Source organism: Haliotis rufescens, unplaced genomic scaffold, assembly GCF_023055435.1.
Source record: "Haliotis rufescens isolate VD_foot unplaced genomic scaffold, xgHalRufe1.0.p SCAF_20, whole genome shotgun sequence".
In the NCBI taxonomy this organism is placed as follows: Eukaryota; Metazoa; Mollusca; class Gastropoda; order Lepetellida; family Haliotidae; genus Haliotis; species Haliotis rufescens.
In genome coordinates, this window is record NW_025963891.1 from 19,015,254 (window position 1) to 19,032,815 (window position 17,562).

Consider the following 17,562-nt stretch of genomic DNA (forward strand, 5'->3'; position numbering starts at 1 on the left):
TGATCACAGTCTCACACTAAGTAAAAAATATAGATTCATACCTTAAATGTTTACTTTAATGGCTGTTACACCAAACACTAATTATTTTCATCCACTGCGCCATACTTGACACTGCCAACTGTAAATCATCAGTGTGCCAGGTATATATACTATTCTCTATATGAAAAAGATGGCTTATGCACCACAGATAAGAGCACATACAAGTATCGTGATACACATCAGATTGTGAACAAAGTATCGTGATACGTATAGGATCGCACAGTTGGTGTATTGTCTCGCCCTAAGTTAGTTGCTGGTTGTTGAGTCTGTACATTTCCTTCTCAAACCAGGCCCTGAATGATCATGAAAACACTGGAGAGACAACAGTAGAAGGAGAAGTATGGAGCAGCCTACCTGTGTGCAGGGAAGCGTAACAGTCACTGCACTAAAACAATATACTCTGTAGTTATTATTCCCTGTAGGCATTAATAGAGCCGACCCCTCCCATTGTGACTACTGCTTAAATAAACACACCTCATGGTTCATTGACTGCTAATTGGTACCTATCACCCTTATATGTCTAGGTGAAGCTGGCCGAGTCCAACACAATAGTTTTCCATGTTTGAATAGTCAGAGTACAAAACAATGAGTATTTTTATATGCTTTAATATCTGATGCAAGAACATGAACAATAAATGAATGTATCATTTTCATCAACAAACCTAGACTGATTGGAAGACACCATATTTCCTTGTGTGTGTGTGTGTGTGTGTGTGTGTGTGTGTGTGTGTGTTAAATACGTCATCACACCCCGTCAAGACTGCTGTAACCCCTACAAAGAAAGAGTTCTCAACAACTTGTCCTTTTGACAGTTTACTGAGATAATTGTAATGATTGTGTTTCTGACATCTGACATCGAAACAAGGTGATAATGACCTGGACAATGTGGAAAGTCATATGTAATTGTCTACCTGTGACACAATCTGTAATTTACACTTAACATGCTTAAAGAGAGACTGTTCTCCATGATTTGGGCCCATTTCCAGTCCTGGTCTAGACCAAGCTTTTAGTTCCATGTGTAAACCCGAGACTTTCTCTGTAATTAGGGTAATTAACAATGATCAACTGTGACCTTGAAACAAATCATACAACTGAAGTTAACAGTCATGCTGACAAAGAAAGTGCAGTTTGAACGAAAGACAACCTAGAGCCTAGTCTCTCTTTAATGCACGCTAAGTCAATACTGAATTATATTACTTTATGATAAATTCTGAATCTGTACTTGTAAACAAAGAATGAATTTTTCTTGAGAGTTCTTTGCCAATTCGGCGATTTGTTACAAGCACACCAGCTCCTCTTCGCACCTGAAAGAATGAAACGTAGATATTTATTCAAAGCATTTTTTGTCATTATTCCGAAGTAATAATTGGTGCTGATGGACGCACAGGCAAAATGTCCATGAAATTTTATCCCATAAACAACAGACAAAAAGCCATAAAATTGGCATGCATACAGATATCAAAACCAAATGAGGCCTTTCATTAGGCTGAGTGCATAATAAATGACCTACATTTTACCCATTAGACTGAGTCGAAAGGAGCCAAATATATCAATACCCAAAGAAAACTGAAATACCTGCACCATGATTGTTGAATATAATTAATTTATGAAGAAAAAACAACAATCTAGAAACGTATACAAAAGCAAGTCTAGCCAGCTCTAGCTAGCTCCATTCCACAGCATCGGGAAATTTTTAATTTTTTTTTTAGAGTCAAGAAGGTTATTGTGTAATATAAGATTTCCAAGACTAAATGTTAGTCTATGAAATACTCAATGAGAATGATTACATGTGAGTATATGCCCAATGACTCCATCAATGTACCTGTATAAGTTTCAAGACTACACATGTCTAATCATGACTCATATTGAAAGCCGTCTATCTCAGTCTTCCTACAAGCATTTTCAAGGCAATGTGAGCGCAGGTAAATGAGGTTAACCCTGCTTTTCAATACACTTATATCCTGCATGCCTACAGGTATGATCTACTAACCTTTTGGCTGTAAAGTATTCACAAACAAATCAAGAAAATGAGAACACCACAGGTCTATCGTCTAACTGTCATGCTTAGACACTCTTACATCTGACAATTTACAGTTTGACTAAAATCATGAGAAATGAAATCTTCAATTGATGTAAATTGTATTTCTTTCATCAAACACTGCATCTGACAGTATTACTGTATCATGATGTATTGTGAATTAAATATTATATAACCATGATCCAAATTGTCTGACACTTTAGGCCCATGACGATGTCAAATGTTATGCTTGAGAATTTCTGACAATATGTCAGCTGATTGAAATAAGTGCGCATGACAATGTCATGCTTGAGATTGTCTGACAATATGTCAGCTGATTGAAATAAGTGCCCATGAAAATGTCAAATGTCATGCTTGAGATTGTCTGACAATATGTCAGCTGATTGAAATAAGTGCGCATGACAATGTCAAATGTTATGCTTGAGATTGTCTGACAATATGTCAGCTGATTGAAGTGCACATGACAATGTCAAATGTTATGCTTGAGATTGTCTGACAATATGTCAGCTGATTGAAGTGCACATGACAATGTCAAATGTCATGCTTGAGATTGTCTGACAATATGTCAGCTGATTGAAATAAGTGCCCATGACAATATCAAATGTTATGCATGCGATTGTCTGACAATATATCAGCTGATTGAAATAAGTTTTGCAAACATTGCATAACTATTCGTGGGAAAAAGAAAAAAATGTTCCACAAATGAAACAACCAGGTTGATGTGTTGTAGGATCCCAATTGCAATTCCAGTGTCACACTGCGGAATTTGGACAATGCTACCAAAAGATTATCCATGAGGTAATTATGCATGCAAATTGACAGACCAACACTGAATGTTTAAAACCTGTCATATTCTGAAACCTTGAACCTGAAGAAAAAAATATTTACTCCTTTCTTGAAAATAAGACTCAAACTAGACATGCTAGACGAGTTCGCTTGGACTTGCAAAAGCCAAAGCAGCCCCTCCCCTTCCATATCCTCAAATCTTTTAAAGTCAGAAAATATCACCATGTGCGTCCAGTCCAAAAACATTACTTCCAAGCTTTGACCTTAATCAAGACATTTACCCAAGTCTCATGATTGGAATGTAAAAGTGCAACAGTAACTGGCAATGAATGATACAACCATGTTTCACAATAACCTCAAATTTGATCTTTGACAGGACAAAGCACCAACATGAAAAGTGGTAGACTTTGCTAATCTACATGCAAATGTAAAGTTTGATGGCTGTAGAGGTAACCATCCCTCAGAAAATGACAATGAAATAACCATGTTTTATAAAAACCTGAGACCATAACCTTGTATTAAAAAAACCTGAGACCCATGAAGATCCGGGTTAGGATACTTCTTCAGCAATCCAGATTTGACGTATAAGGTGACTACACTTGTTGCAAGAGGCAACTAACAGAATCAGGTGGTCAGAATCGCTGACTTGGATGATGCAAGTCATCATATCCCAATTACCTGGATCGATGCTCATGATGTTAATCACTGGATTGTCTTGTCCAGACTTGATTAGTTACAGACCACCGTCATATAGCTGGAATATTGCTGAGTGTGGCGTTAAACAACAAACCAACTAACCAAACAAATTATAAAACCTGAATGCTTGACCGTTGACCCAAATATTTTCAAAACAGAGCCCCAACCAAGAGAAGGTACATAGCAGTTAATAATATATCCAATATTACCTTTTGATAAAGTATAACTACAAACTTTCGAGTGTGCTTTTTCAGTGTGTGTGTGTGTGTGTGTGTGTGTGTGTGTGAGTGAGAGAGAGAGAGAGAGAGAGAGAGAGAGAGAGAGAGAGAGAGAGAGAGAGAGAGAGAGAGAGAGAGAGAGAGAGAGCTTGTACTGACCTGGACTAATGCCGATTTTAAAGCGCTTGCCCACTGAGATACCATGCCATAGTTGAACATGAATACTCCATTCAGACACAGTATACTGACTCTGAGCCGACTAGTCCTTGTCTCAGTCCAATAATGCCAAGCGCCAGGCAGGGTAAGAACAAGTACCATGTTTTTAACATCTTTTGGTATGACGCAGCCAGGGATCAAATTCACATCCTTCCGCTCTCCGAGCAGATGCTCTATCTAGTAGACCACAGAGGTAAGTCTGTGCCAAAGGATTTCCCACACCCATGTCAAATAAGTCCAGTATAGGATGTCACTAATGTTGGCACCATTTACAAGAGAAAATATGATGCAACTAGTTTTAACAATTACATAAAAAGTCACCATGATCTATGACATAAATGCAGTTGACATTTTATTTCATAATATAACCTTCTGAAAGCAGAGCCCATCCTAAATAAGGTATATCAAGTTTAATGATAAATTCATTAACACTTTTTGAGAAAGTTTACAAGATTCTGGGCAGGTTTGGTTCTATCTCATGACCTTGACCTTGACCTTTGACCTTTTCATGACATGGTTCCCTAGGGCCATTTGGAAGAATCATCTCCGATACAAATATTATTTGTGTAGTTGTCATTAGAAAAAATAACCAACAGCAGAAACTGTGCTCAAATTCCAATAGAACGTCAAAGCAATCCTGTTTCATCCGGCTGCTAATTATTACTCATTACATGAATAGAGAGAGATGGGTAGATAGGTTTCACTAGTAAAACAGTCATGTTTGATACAATAGTTTGTTACTCAATTAATTAATTCAATTATAAGGGCAGAGGTGTAGAGTATATCTAATGATGCATAGTCATCTATGTTTAATGAGTTAGTTCATGTGGAATTCAGCACACATCATCCATTATACATCATCATGATTATAGGGATCAAGTTCTGGCAGGCTCAACTGGCTCAACTGGTTGCCTCTAGATATATAAGAAGAGGTTAGGGACCGACCATTTCAAATTCTGGAGGGGGCCTGGGATTTTCTCGAAAAAGTTCCCCCCCCAAAAAAAATCTTGAAAAAACTGTCATATTCCGAATCTTTTTAATACATAATTGAAAAAAACTATTTATGCTTCAGACTGTTGAGCAAAAAGGAAATTTACTGCCACAAACATAACATTGTTGAAAGGCGTTTTTCTTTCTTAAAAATTTAGGCTCATATTTTTAAAAAAACATCATCTGTAGCTGTAGCTGTAGCTGAAAAAATATCAAATCTCGATACAAGATCCCAGCCCCCTCCCCCGAATATCGAATGGCTGGTCCATTACATAGTGTCTGACCTCCCCATTCCCGAGGGGTCGTTGAACATAAATACCTGGGGCTCCAGAACAGCTTCTAGATTACTTACCACAATATTTTCAAGCAGTTTCTGTGCCTCCTTTTCAGTGGTACAGCTCTTGTAAGCCTGTAAAAAAGTGCATGTCATGTTTTAAACTTAAGCTGAAAAGATCATTCTAAGTTCTTCTTGTTGGAAATATATTAGCCTGTTTGCCCAAATTCCAAATTACAAGACGTTCTGGTAGTATTTGCGAAGGCAAGCAATAGTCTAGAATAAACAGTGTAATTTGATTGGACATCTATTTTTGGATGTCCTTTGAACTGCTAATGGGTCCAGGGTATATATCACAACAAATCAAGGATGCATCTTGTTGGAATGCTTTTACCAAAGAAACCATTTATTTGAATAAACATTGTTTGTTTGATTGTTTTTTGTTTAACGCCGCACTCAGCAATATTCCAGCGGTCTGTAAATAATCGAGTCTGGACCAGACAATCCAGTGATTCACGCGATGAGCATCGATCCTTTCAATTGGGATATGATGACATGCAGCAACCAAGTCAGTGAGCCAATCTCATTAGTCGCCTCTTACGACAAGCACAGTCACCTATGATGGCAAGGATGGGTTGCTGAAGACCTATTCTACCTTCACAGGTAGAATAAACATTGAAGTACCCTGTGTGATTCTTACACAAAGCCCACAACCGCCTCTAGTGGTAGAGCGGAAGGTCCGGGGTTCGATCACCGGCCACCAAAAGACGTTAAAAGATAGTACTTGTTGTTACCCTGTCATGCACTCGGCATTAAGGGGCTAAAACAAGGACTGGTCAGCTCGGAGTCAGTATACTGTGTCTGAGTGGGGTATTCATGTTTATTTTGTTAAACTGCGGGCTAGCACTATAAATCATAGTCCGGAATAGTACTGGATGCATCTTGGCCATTTGTGAATAAACACATACACAAGGACCCTTCAATTCAAGCACAATAACATAAGCTCATATTGAGATTAATGGTGAAATCTAGCTGGGCGTACTGTGCCAATGAGGCAGCTAGGTGGTTACCTCATACAGCAGGCGGGGAGATGGGTATACGGCGATGATGGCCTCCGCCATGTCCGGACCAACATTCTTAAATTGCAGCAGTTGGTGTTTCCACACTTTGAGCAGCCCGTTGCCATTTTTGTCGACCTTGACCCCTGCAGCTCCCTCGGCCAGAAAGTCAAATACGTTCTCCAGGCGATCTCTCCTGGGTAAGCGTATCAAAGATTGTTACACCATGCGAAAAAAGCAATATCTGACTTTGTTTCATTATATTTTAAACAGACTTTGTTAAAATGTGATTTTTTAAGTTTACAAGGCAGCAAGACATGAAATTTGCAGGTGATATTTTCTTTAATGCTTCTCAAAGACATTCAGTTTGTAAAGTACCGACTTTACTTAAAGTTTGTATTGAATATTCTTAGTTTGAATGGAACTAATAATGAGTTGGTTTGGTGTCATAATACTCCTGGAAATATTCCAGAAATATCCCAGTGGGGGACATCAGAATGGTGCCGAAACATTGTGCCCATGTGAGGTATCGAACCCACGCCTTGGGTATGACGAGCAAAGGCTTTGACTATGAGGCTAGTCCACCATCTCCTGGAACCAACAATGATTTTCCATATCTTCATATCATTGGGACACAAAGTTTTGTCAGGGGTAGCAGAGGTACATTCTTAGGAATAATGACATGCTAACACAGTCATCCAGTAATTTCACCATCATACAAAGTATGCATAACGGGTACAGAATCATTGCATTGAAATATCGAAGAAGCTTTTGTGCATAAATGGGTATCTCAACAACAGAAACCAGGTCACAACTGATCAACTCCACTTACTTGGCCGGTTTGTCTGCAACAGCTTTGGTGAAGGACTTGACCAGGTCTGCTGCATCCTGGCTTGTCTCTGCAAACTGCACGATGCAGTTTGTGTGGAGCTGTGCATCTATCAGGGCCTGTATTCACATTAAATTAGGGAGTGAGTTGGGTTTAACTCCGCTTTTAACAGTATTCCAGTTATATCGCAACGTGTCAGCTTAATGTGGGAGGAAAGCCTGAAGTGATGCAGGTCTCAGATGTTTACCACTTCGGTGAAACCCACGAGCACAAGTATTGGGCTGACAAACCTAGAAACATAATTGGGGCGAACCGGGATTCAAACCCACAATCATAGGTTTCTGGCGTGCCCAAGGGACGCAACTCTGCACAGCGAATCGCGGCGCCTGAGACGAATGGGCCATCTGGTAATCTGGCGACTGCAGTTACTCGCGTACATGAAGGTGAAAAATGCAATGAAAAGAATATAAGTTACTGTATATCGCATCAAATTTCACAATGATACATACAGAACTGGCCGAGTTCTGTGCAAAAAAACAAATTTTCAATATGGCTGCCATGCTTCCTCTCACCTCCTCCATCTCAACTCGGGATATCACTCTGTCCGACCCGCCTTTCTTTGTCTTCCTCGGTCTCTGTCCATCGCCACCGCCGACGTTCAACACAGCCTCACGATGGTTCCTCTTGTTAGACAGCTTCAGATCACTGGCAACATCACAACTTTGCTTATCAATATCTACATTGACATCGTCAGACACTGTGAAGATCCTCTCCTCAGAAATATACTTCTTATTCAAACTGTGTACAACATGTACAAATTATCACCATATGTCACACCAAAAATATGCTATGTATTGACATGGTCCATCCCTCAGCAAGCAAAAATATCATATTTTTTATAGTTTTGAGAATATTTTGGAAAAATGCGCAGAAAGTGTTTTCACCTAAAATACTTCTCTTTTCCCATGACAAAAACTGATATGGCTTTCCCTGCATACACACTCTGCAGTGTCTGGATGTAGTCCCTCACCGTCATGGCTCCAGCTTGTCCGAGCCCCTGCTGCATCTAGACGCGAACATGAACATCCTGGAGTATATTGGTGATATCAACGTGTTTCAGTCCAGTGTGATGCAGGTGGTATATGTTTATCACTCATGCTATACCCATAGGGTGCTGACAGGCCAAGGATCGTAATCAGAGGAATTCTGTGACCATTTGGATGTAATGATTCATTTTACATGCCTCACTACTGGCTGTTTGGGAGGTGATTGTGACACAGACTGGTGTAGGGGAGACTACTCTGGGAGTAGGCAGTTGGTGGACAAAATAAGGTGAGGTGAAATTGGGTTTAACGTCTCATCCAAGATTATTGCACTTATATAGCAGCGTGCATGCACGCGTGTGTGTGTGTGGCTGCTTTTACTTGTCCAGACTGATGCTGATGCTGATGTATAGTGCTAGCACACTGAGATACCATGCCGCAGTTTAACATGAATACCCCACTCAGACACAGTATACTGACTCAGGGCCGACCAGTCCTTGTTTTAAGTCCGTAATGCCGAGCGCTAGACAGGGTAAAAACAAGTACTATCTTTTAACGTCTTTTGGTATGACGCGGCCGGGGATCAAACCCCGGACCTTCCTTTCTCTGGGTGGACACTCTACCACTTGACCACAGGGGCGGTTGGACAGAATATAAAAACAAAATGGCACATATCAATAACAGACGATTCACTGAAAATAATTATTTCAAAATGTCCCACCTGCTGTTGATGCGATAAATAAGAAGATTACACTTTCTCTGAATTCTCCTGAAGTTTGAGCTGGTAATGATAAATAACAATTGTAATTGCCATAGGTTCAGTATCAACTTTTAAAATTCTTCCACCATGTTGATAGTGTTGGTCATTCTCGTACTTGATGTTTAGTTTGTTTGTTGCTTAACACAGCACTCCAGCTCCATTATTCCAGCTATATGACGGCAGTCTGTAAATAATCAAGTCTGGACCAGACAATCCAGTGATTGATATCACGAGCATTGATCCACATATTTGGGATACGATGCCATGCATCAACCAAGTCTGACCACCCGATCCTGTTAGTCGCATCTTACGACGCGTATAGTCGCTGTACTTGATGTGAATGTATCACAACACAGTGTAACTGTGATTCTGTGACTTGCTTATTTAGATAGTTGCCTTACAAACCTTTTTTATCTAATGGAAATAGTATTTGAATCTATATAAACCATCTACAAAAGATGTTACTGTAGAACAATTTGAGCATACATACACTTATGTCATACTAACAAAATGAAATTATGCTTACATCCTTTGATGTGTGAAAATATTGAAAATTTTACAATAAATTGTATATATATATACTTTTCCAATCTCACACTATGCATTTCATCCTTCTTCAATCCTGGTTTGGAAATGCTCCTAAAACAAGCTTAAAAAACCATCTCATCCCAACACATCTCAGTCATCACTATTGTCTCCCCATGTACAATGGTTGAATACTGCCTGAATCCTGTGCGACCTGATCATATGACGTGCCCAGCATACTCATTTTATTTCTAGAGTGAGTGAGTGAGTTGGTTTAACACCGCTTTTAACAGTATTCCAGTTATATCACGGTGTGTCAGCTTAATGTGGGAGGAAAGCCCGGAAGTGATGCAGGTCTCAGAAGTTTACCACTTCGGTGAAACCCACGAGCACGGGTATGGTGCTGACAAACCAAGAAACATAATCGGGGCAAACCAGGATTCGAACCCACAATCAGAGGGTTCTGGCGTGTTCAAGGGACGCAACTCTGCACAGCGAATCGCAGCGCCTTAAACGACTGGGCCACCTGTGTCCCTTCTTTCTAGAGCATACAGGCTGGTGTAACCGTGATGCAGGGATGGGATGGGTGGGTGGGTGTTTAGCATGTGAGATAGGATGAGTTTATCAATATACAATTTATTGTAAACTTTTCAAATGTTTAAATTTTTACTATCTCACACTATGCATTTATCCCACGGTTGGAAGCTGGGTCGCAGATACCTCAACTGTGAGACGCACACGAGGAAGCTGGTTCTAAAGTATGATCCAATCTGATGATTGTCACAAGGTTTAATGTGGGAAAGGATACACTAGTGTATGGGTTGCTTCTTAAAACCCCTTTGTGTTACTTAACAGACTTGACATGAAATCGAGTTACTCTTGTTCTCTGGTTTCGCACAGGACGTCGATCTACTGAGCAACCCTGTAGTTTTGAAGCAGGGGAAGCCTATTCAGCCACAACCTTAACCTACCCTGTTTACCCAGTAAGTTCTACAAGACACAATATGTGTGACGGACATAAGGTAGGCCAGCTTGGAATCTCTTTTTTAAGCTAGATCAACTGTTTCAATCACAACCACACAGATTGAGCAGGTTTCGAACGAGAAGATGGAACAATCGACAATACCTGTATGGGAACTAGTGAGACTAACGTGATGAGAAAGAACTTAGCAGGAAGAGGTTCGGGACAACATTTATACAAATGGCTGCACCTAATGGCAACGTCCATAATGAAGACATAAAGTCTCTCAAAAGAGTATATAAACCCTCCATTGGGAACTCAAGTCTGGGCCCCGAATGAAAGAATAATAATCAGTGAAATAAATGCAATTACTTATTTCCGTAATCACAAGATACGACCCACGATTCTGTAGAATGCTGGTACCAGGTCTCATCATCTGCGCTGACAGACTGCTGTTGGGCCAGGACTATTGGTCCAAACTAATGGAGTCCCTGGGCATCCGAGACTGAGATGTCCCTGAGGGAGTGGGAGGCAAACACCACTTGGGTGTCGAACAGCGTTCATGTGAATTGGAGGCACTGAGTGGGGATGGTCACCGACTTTGACACATTGATCGACCAACCCAGTTGAAAGGTTGATCCATATCCATGGTACGATCGATATGGATCAACCGATCCCTGGCAATGTCGATTCCTGGAAGAGGGGTGACAACATTGGCAGATCTGTGACGTTTGTACGATCCATGTTGAATGTTGAATCAAAGGCGATCGTTTAATCCATGTCGAGTGTCCCAACCATTTCAATTGGGTGATCCAAGTCGATTGTTAGATCCATGTCGACTGTTGGAATGTCTGATACTGAGGCTCGCTACTTCGTCTTTTGTCTGATGAATGCCGACGGGAGCACACTTGTACAGTCGATTGTAGTTGATTCTTGCAGTTAGATGAGCACTAAGGCCATCATAGTGGGGTGGTTACGCGCTTGGTAACCTGCAGATTACGGAGATCTTCAAGAGTAACTAGTGGGGAGGAAAGATGACTCTCCTCGCGATATCTTTCCTGACACAAAAACATAGGCAATCGTTAGGGGGTTTAAAAGATAAAAAGACATATTCGTGTCAACAAAGACAGAAGGTGTACCAGTCATGAATGTTGATTTTTTGCAACATTCTCTGATTGGACTATCAATATGTGCGTGATCCAAACATGTTTAGCACAGGAAAGTGGGCTTGATGTGGCAAGGGTGGAATCATGACTTTGATAATAAGGCTAGTAGACGCTCTTGCCTCAGTAAGATGATCTTTACAGACGCAGTTAAGGCTGTTGTTAGCCACTCGCAGTAACAATCTCATTAAAATCAGATCTTAGTTCTCGTTATCGCTAAACAAAGATCTGAGGACATCCCATTACGGGTCACGTCAGAACAACCTTGCATCCAACTAATCAAAGGTCGCTTACCAGATCATGAAAGTGACAGTCAAAATGTTTATCTAATCATGCAACCTCGAAAACATTAACACGGGGTATTCCGAACGACAGTTACGGCCCGTACGACTGATTCCGTCAAAACTATTGTCCATGTCTCGCTTCCGTGGGATAAACATTTGAACGGAGGAGGCGTTGCACAGCATGTGGGAGGCACTGCCATACAATCTCAACCATATATTAGACATTCCGGAATGTTCGTTTGTTCAGTTTTCAAAATTTTAATCGAGAACTGTGTCAACATATTTTTCAAGCGTAGTCTGAAATGGAAGTCGACAGGTTGAAACGAGTGCCATAAAGCTCGAGAAAGCTGCTTTCTAATTGGCTGATGTCGACTTCTTGTTATTCATTTCAGTGGTTGGTCAAAGTTTGCGAAAGTTTTGAATGAGATTGCTCACTGTAACTTCATGGCGAAAACTTTCCAGATTTACAGAACTTAATTGCTGATAACGTTGTCAGTTTAGGTTTCATGGACAAAGAAGGGCCATGTTCCATGTCTTTCAACATAGATTAAGAACAGTGATCGTTATTTCACTTTGACATTTCCTCATGTAATATCTGAAGACCGTCTCAGATAGAGTTATGCTCTGTTGACATGTTCTTTATAGGAGCATAGACCACAACAGTCACAACATAGCGAGTAAGGGTCATACACGGAGAAAGGGTGTCTGCATTTCTCACAAGTAGGGCGTTGTCTCCATAACCTCTGTGCGATTGTGTATTGTGACAGACTATTATAAAGAACCAGAAAATAAACCAACATAATTCTCTTCAGTTTAAACACATTTATACACCAAGGTGATTAGAAAGAGGAGGAGTATGCTGGGTACCTCAGGTGATCAGGTTGCATTGGATTCAGGCAGTGTTTGACCATTGTTTATAGGGTGACCATTGTTACGACTGGGATGAGTTGGGATGAGATTTTCTTTTAAGCTGGAAACTTGTTTCAGGAGCATTTCCACACCAGGATTGAAGAAGAAGGGTGAAATGCATAGTGTGAGACTGAATAAGTTTTAAAATAAGTTTAAACTTATAAGAATTGACATTCATTTCATATGAATCTTCATACTCCAATGCACTCACACAAAGTGAAAGTCAATTCTTAAATATTCTAGTGAACTGTTCTACATTCTACTCACCTGTGTATAGTTTGTTACCATGGATACAAAGTCGTGTGTAGGAATCACTGCAAGGACATCCTCTTCCACCACCTCCTTCTTCACTGCAGTAGCCTGTACACACAATGGAGAAACCATGTTTCCTTTTCCTAATTCCAGTCACTGACCATGTTCACACATACTTTTATTCATAAATATATATGAATATATATTTCTTACAATCTGATGAACATAATAAATATCTCAACTGACTACAGCCCAGCAATATCTCTCTTCCATGTGGTGTTGAGGACATAACTCAAATGACTACCCCTCTCTTCTTCCGTGTGTGTGTGTGTGTGTGTGTGTGTGTGTGTGTGTGTGTGTGTGTGTGTGTGTAAATAGCTCACATGGCTACAGTCCAGCACCTAAGGGGTATAGCTCACCTGACAACAGTCAAGAACCTGAGGGGGATAGCACACCTGACTACAGTCCAGCACTTCCCTCTTCCATGGGGTGTTGAGGACAGACGGGATGGATAGCTCACCTGGCTACAGTCCAGCACCTAAGGGGGATAGCTCACCTGACTACAGTCCAGCACTTCCCTCTTCCATGTGATGGTGTTAGGGACAAACTGGGGCTCAGTCACACACTTGGCCCCAAGATCCCCACAGGCCTTGAAGATACCCGCCCCAAGCTGACCACTGTTGATGACCCCTGGATCCACTGACACAGTGAGATACTGGACAAAACAAAAGAGTCCACAGTTTAGATGGGATGATAAACATGTCAATTACCAGGCAAGTAAAATGATCAGAATTATAATGATAATATTTTAGCAATCAGATGTGCATACCAGCTGAGATACATGAACATCTTTAAGCAGTAATGCAGGACAGAGAAGGAAGGTATTCACTCCCAATACTGGTCACCTTCCCAAAGAGTGATCTTTGTGTGAAAACTACTGGTATTGTAAGTCAATGTAATTGTATGGGTGTTTGATCATCTCAGTGCTAAAATGGCTCTATGGACAGGGCTCTGGCTGGCCCCTCACCTTGACACAGTCCCCGGCCCTGTAGTGCCTCTTGTTCTCCTGTAAGGCCTTCTTCATGTCCGACTCTCGCTGTTTCTGAGCCTTCTTGTCCTCCAGGGCCCTGACACGCTCAGCACGCTTCTCCTGCAAAAGCAGCACCACAGTGTTAAAAATATGGGGGGGGGGGGGTCCTTTTTAAATTTTCATACAGTATTTGAATTTTGGGTCTCCCTTATTCTTTGATCTTTAACTTGAGAATTATGACAAGATCCCTTTGACTTGCACTTCTCATTTTCAGCAAATGTAAGAAAAGAAAACAACATTCAATCTCAACAAATTAACTTATCTTAAATTTGTATTGGGTGCTTCTGGGTTTTATTTTCATAAATGAATTTAGGGACAAAAAGTATAACAATGAATTTACATAAAAACACCAACCTGCTGAAATCTCTCAGCTTTCAAATTTAGATTATTACCATGAATTTTCACAATGAAATTGTTATCTTATAAAGAAAATGAAAAAACAACAATGTCTACATTTCTTGATTTTCAGCAAATATCAGACAGTCAGTTTATTATAGCCTAATGAAGATATCTAGTCATGATGCACATACATTGGGACGTGTTATATCAACCATGTTAACAATGTGTTTCATATGAAGAAGGGGGCACGGGTGGCAGTTGACTAAGGCGCCACGATTCGCTGTGAGAGTTGCATCCTTTGAGCACGCCAGAAACCTGATTGTGGGTTCGAATCCCGGTTCGCCCCGATTATGTTTCTAGTTTTGTCAGCACCGTACCCATGCTCGTTGGTTTCACCGAAGTGGTTAACGTCGGAGACCTGCATCACTTCGGGCTTTCCTCCCACATTAAGCTGACACGCCGTGATATAAGTGGAATACTGTTAAAAGTGGCGTTAAACCCAACTCACTCACTCACACACTCATGTGAAGGAGAACTTGTGTTATCCATGACCAAACAATGAATTTGACAAATCACTGAAACTTGTTGCTCTCTCGGTACCTCAGCCAGTCGTTTGCTCTCAGCAATCTCCTCAGGGCTTCGCTTCTTCTTGGCTTTCTTCTGAGGGACATCTTCACAATTATGGTCAGCCTGGTTGGAGTCAACAAGGATGTTGCTTTTCCTTTTGACTCCCTGAACTGAACCAAAAGAGTCACTTGCATCTCGTTCATGTTGTGCAACTTTTGAATCTGAAGCAGCAGACGACACTTTGGTGAAGAGCCTTGACTTGGCCCCTAGACCACATCGTTCTGCCAAGCCAAGTCTGTTGGTAAGTGGTCCATAATCCTCATCTGAATCATCACTGATGTGTACAGAGAAATTAGGTCTGAAATCATTTTCAACCATTTTGGAACTCGGGTCACCTGCTAAATCACATGCTGTTTCGGAACTACACAAATTAGCATTACATTTATGACTAGTATCCGTATGAGTATGTGTGTTCGAGGTTTTCTTCAAATTGTAATTATTTTTCTCGCGTGTTTTCGCTGCACTGATGTTCTCAATCTGATTTGACGAATCTACATTACTCTCATCATTGTTATGTTTTCCTGTCGGATTATCTAAATCTGGCAGTTCTGGGTCACTGTCCGAGTTAACATCTGTGTCACTGTGATCGTCCTGTGAGAGGTCTATGACATCATTGTCATACTTTGAAGCATTTCCATAGGATCCCCTTGGCGGACACCGAGGATTGACCTTCAGTTTTAAAGGTGGAAGGTCAAGGTCACTATCACTGTTGATATCAGTAGAGCTGCAGGCATAGCTTCCACTGCTGTTATTTTTTTGTGGGCTTGACTGAATAATCTGAAACAAATCAAGTATTTATATTTCTACAGATCATAATCCATTCAAAATATACATTTTTCATATGATGAAAGTAAATAAGCATTATTACATGTTTCAAGGAAATGTTAGGCTGATCATATTGGTTCTTGGGTACTGCTGCATCACCAATAATACCCATTTGAAAGTACAGTAAACTATCGTCATAACTAACTCAAAGGGACCACTAATTTTATTTCGTAATAACCGTAGTGTATTATAAGCATATATACAACAATGGCCAGGACTGAAAATAAGTTTGTTATATCAGTCAGTTTCTTATAAGTGTGTTTGTTATAAATGTAATTTACTGTATATATATTATTTCTGCTTTAGTCCTTACACTTAAACCTGCGCAATAGTACAACCAATTAACATGCACAGATTGGATGACCTTCAGCATAAAGCAGAAAACCAAGAGTAGCACTGCATTTTCTAGAAATACTCCCAGAGCCAAATATCATGGGCTGTGCATTGAAAGGGTAAGATGCAGGCCAAATAAATATGTTTGTTTACAAGAATTTGTAGCTGTACAATACAAATAAAAATGCTATGACAGGCCATATGTATCCCATGGGCTAGTTGTGAAATTGTAACTGTGTACTGCTCTGCTTTTACTATCCGACATCCACTGGTCTCTAATACATAGCGATGATTCACGTCTTCTAACATTCTAACTTCTGATGCTGAATTTGTATTCATCTTCACAATCTCTGCAAAAGTGCAAAGTAAAGAATACAGAGCTACAGATAAGCTGCTTATTTGTGTAAATTACCCCCCAAAACTATTCAAAACCCAATTACTTTGAATTAACTTGCGTACATAAATGCATGCATTAAATGAAAAACTCAATTGTTCGAAAACATCACGCGTAAATACCCAATGAAGCTTTTCCAGCATGTGTACAATGGAGCTAACTTCCGAAACACAATTTATGAACTTTCCGCGGCAAGCCTATAGATCTACTTAGAACCGTTATATACATATAAAACATTGTTTCATTTTAGAAAAAATCTCCAAATGCTTACTCATTTTGGGTAAAACCCAATAGAGTGATGACCAGATGAGTAAAAAAATAATGAAAAATGTAATAAGAAACCTTCAAGGAAAAAACTCAATTGCTCCAAAAGGTATCTGGAGCTCTGAGAATATCTTGGTGTGGAGGTGTACCTTCACGACTTTGCAGCCACCTACCATCAGATACACTTAGGCCTACCTGTTCCGTGGTTTGTTACAAAGATTGATCTAATGAGTGTCATTCTGAACAATTTCCATATCATCCTATCAAATCTATTTTCTGTGATAATCTCAGCACTAGATAAAAAAATTGAAGTTTTTTTTATAACCTCGGGCCCTGACTTCGTTACCAACTTGGGCAATCTAGGCCTAAAACGACTAGTGCTCGAACTCAGTACCGTTCCATCAAGTATTCTGTTGATTGTTTGCTCTGCACTGTGGGTAAAACTGAGGTCTTTTCTGATGATGTCACTCTCAATGTCGGGAAATACGTTTGACACTTGCAAAAGCATAGATCCATCTGCGAATCTGTCCATATCAGCTTTTGAACTCCCCGCCATATATATTCTTCCGCTTTCCGGTATTCATAGAGCTTGATTTCTGCATATGTTCTGATAATTTTATATTGCAATTGTATCTCCAATTACTAAATA

The 17,562-nt window shown here is 40.2% G+C and overlaps 1 protein-coding gene across 2 annotated transcripts; it reads right to left on the bottom strand.

Annotated features, from left to right (window-relative positions):
- Positions 1 to 747: 747 nt before the first annotated feature.
- On the bottom strand, positions 748 to 17,469 carry LOC124137307 (crossover junction endonuclease EME1-like). Of its 2 annotated transcripts, none has more exons than XM_046503546.2 (11): positions 17,308 to 17,469; positions 15,071 to 15,874; positions 14,069 to 14,191; positions 13,598 to 13,756; positions 13,057 to 13,149; positions 8,089 to 8,210; positions 7,717 to 7,849; positions 7,148 to 7,263; positions 6,328 to 6,511; positions 5,336 to 5,392; positions 748 to 1,343 (listed from the first exon to the last, which is right to left on the bottom strand). In XM_046503546.2, exons 1-11 carry the CDS (start codon positions 17,467 to 17,469, stop codon positions 1,233 to 1,235), a joined length of 2,064 nt encoding a protein of 687 aa, XP_046359502.2. In that variant the 3' UTR covers positions 748 to 1,232. The 2 variants fall into 2 exon arrangements, with proteins under 2 accessions (XP_046359502.2, XP_046359512.1); XM_046503556.2 differs by lacking the exon at positions 17,308 to 17,469 and adding an exon at positions 17,239 to 17,298.
- Between the last annotated feature and the right edge of the window lie 93 nt (positions 17,470 to 17,562).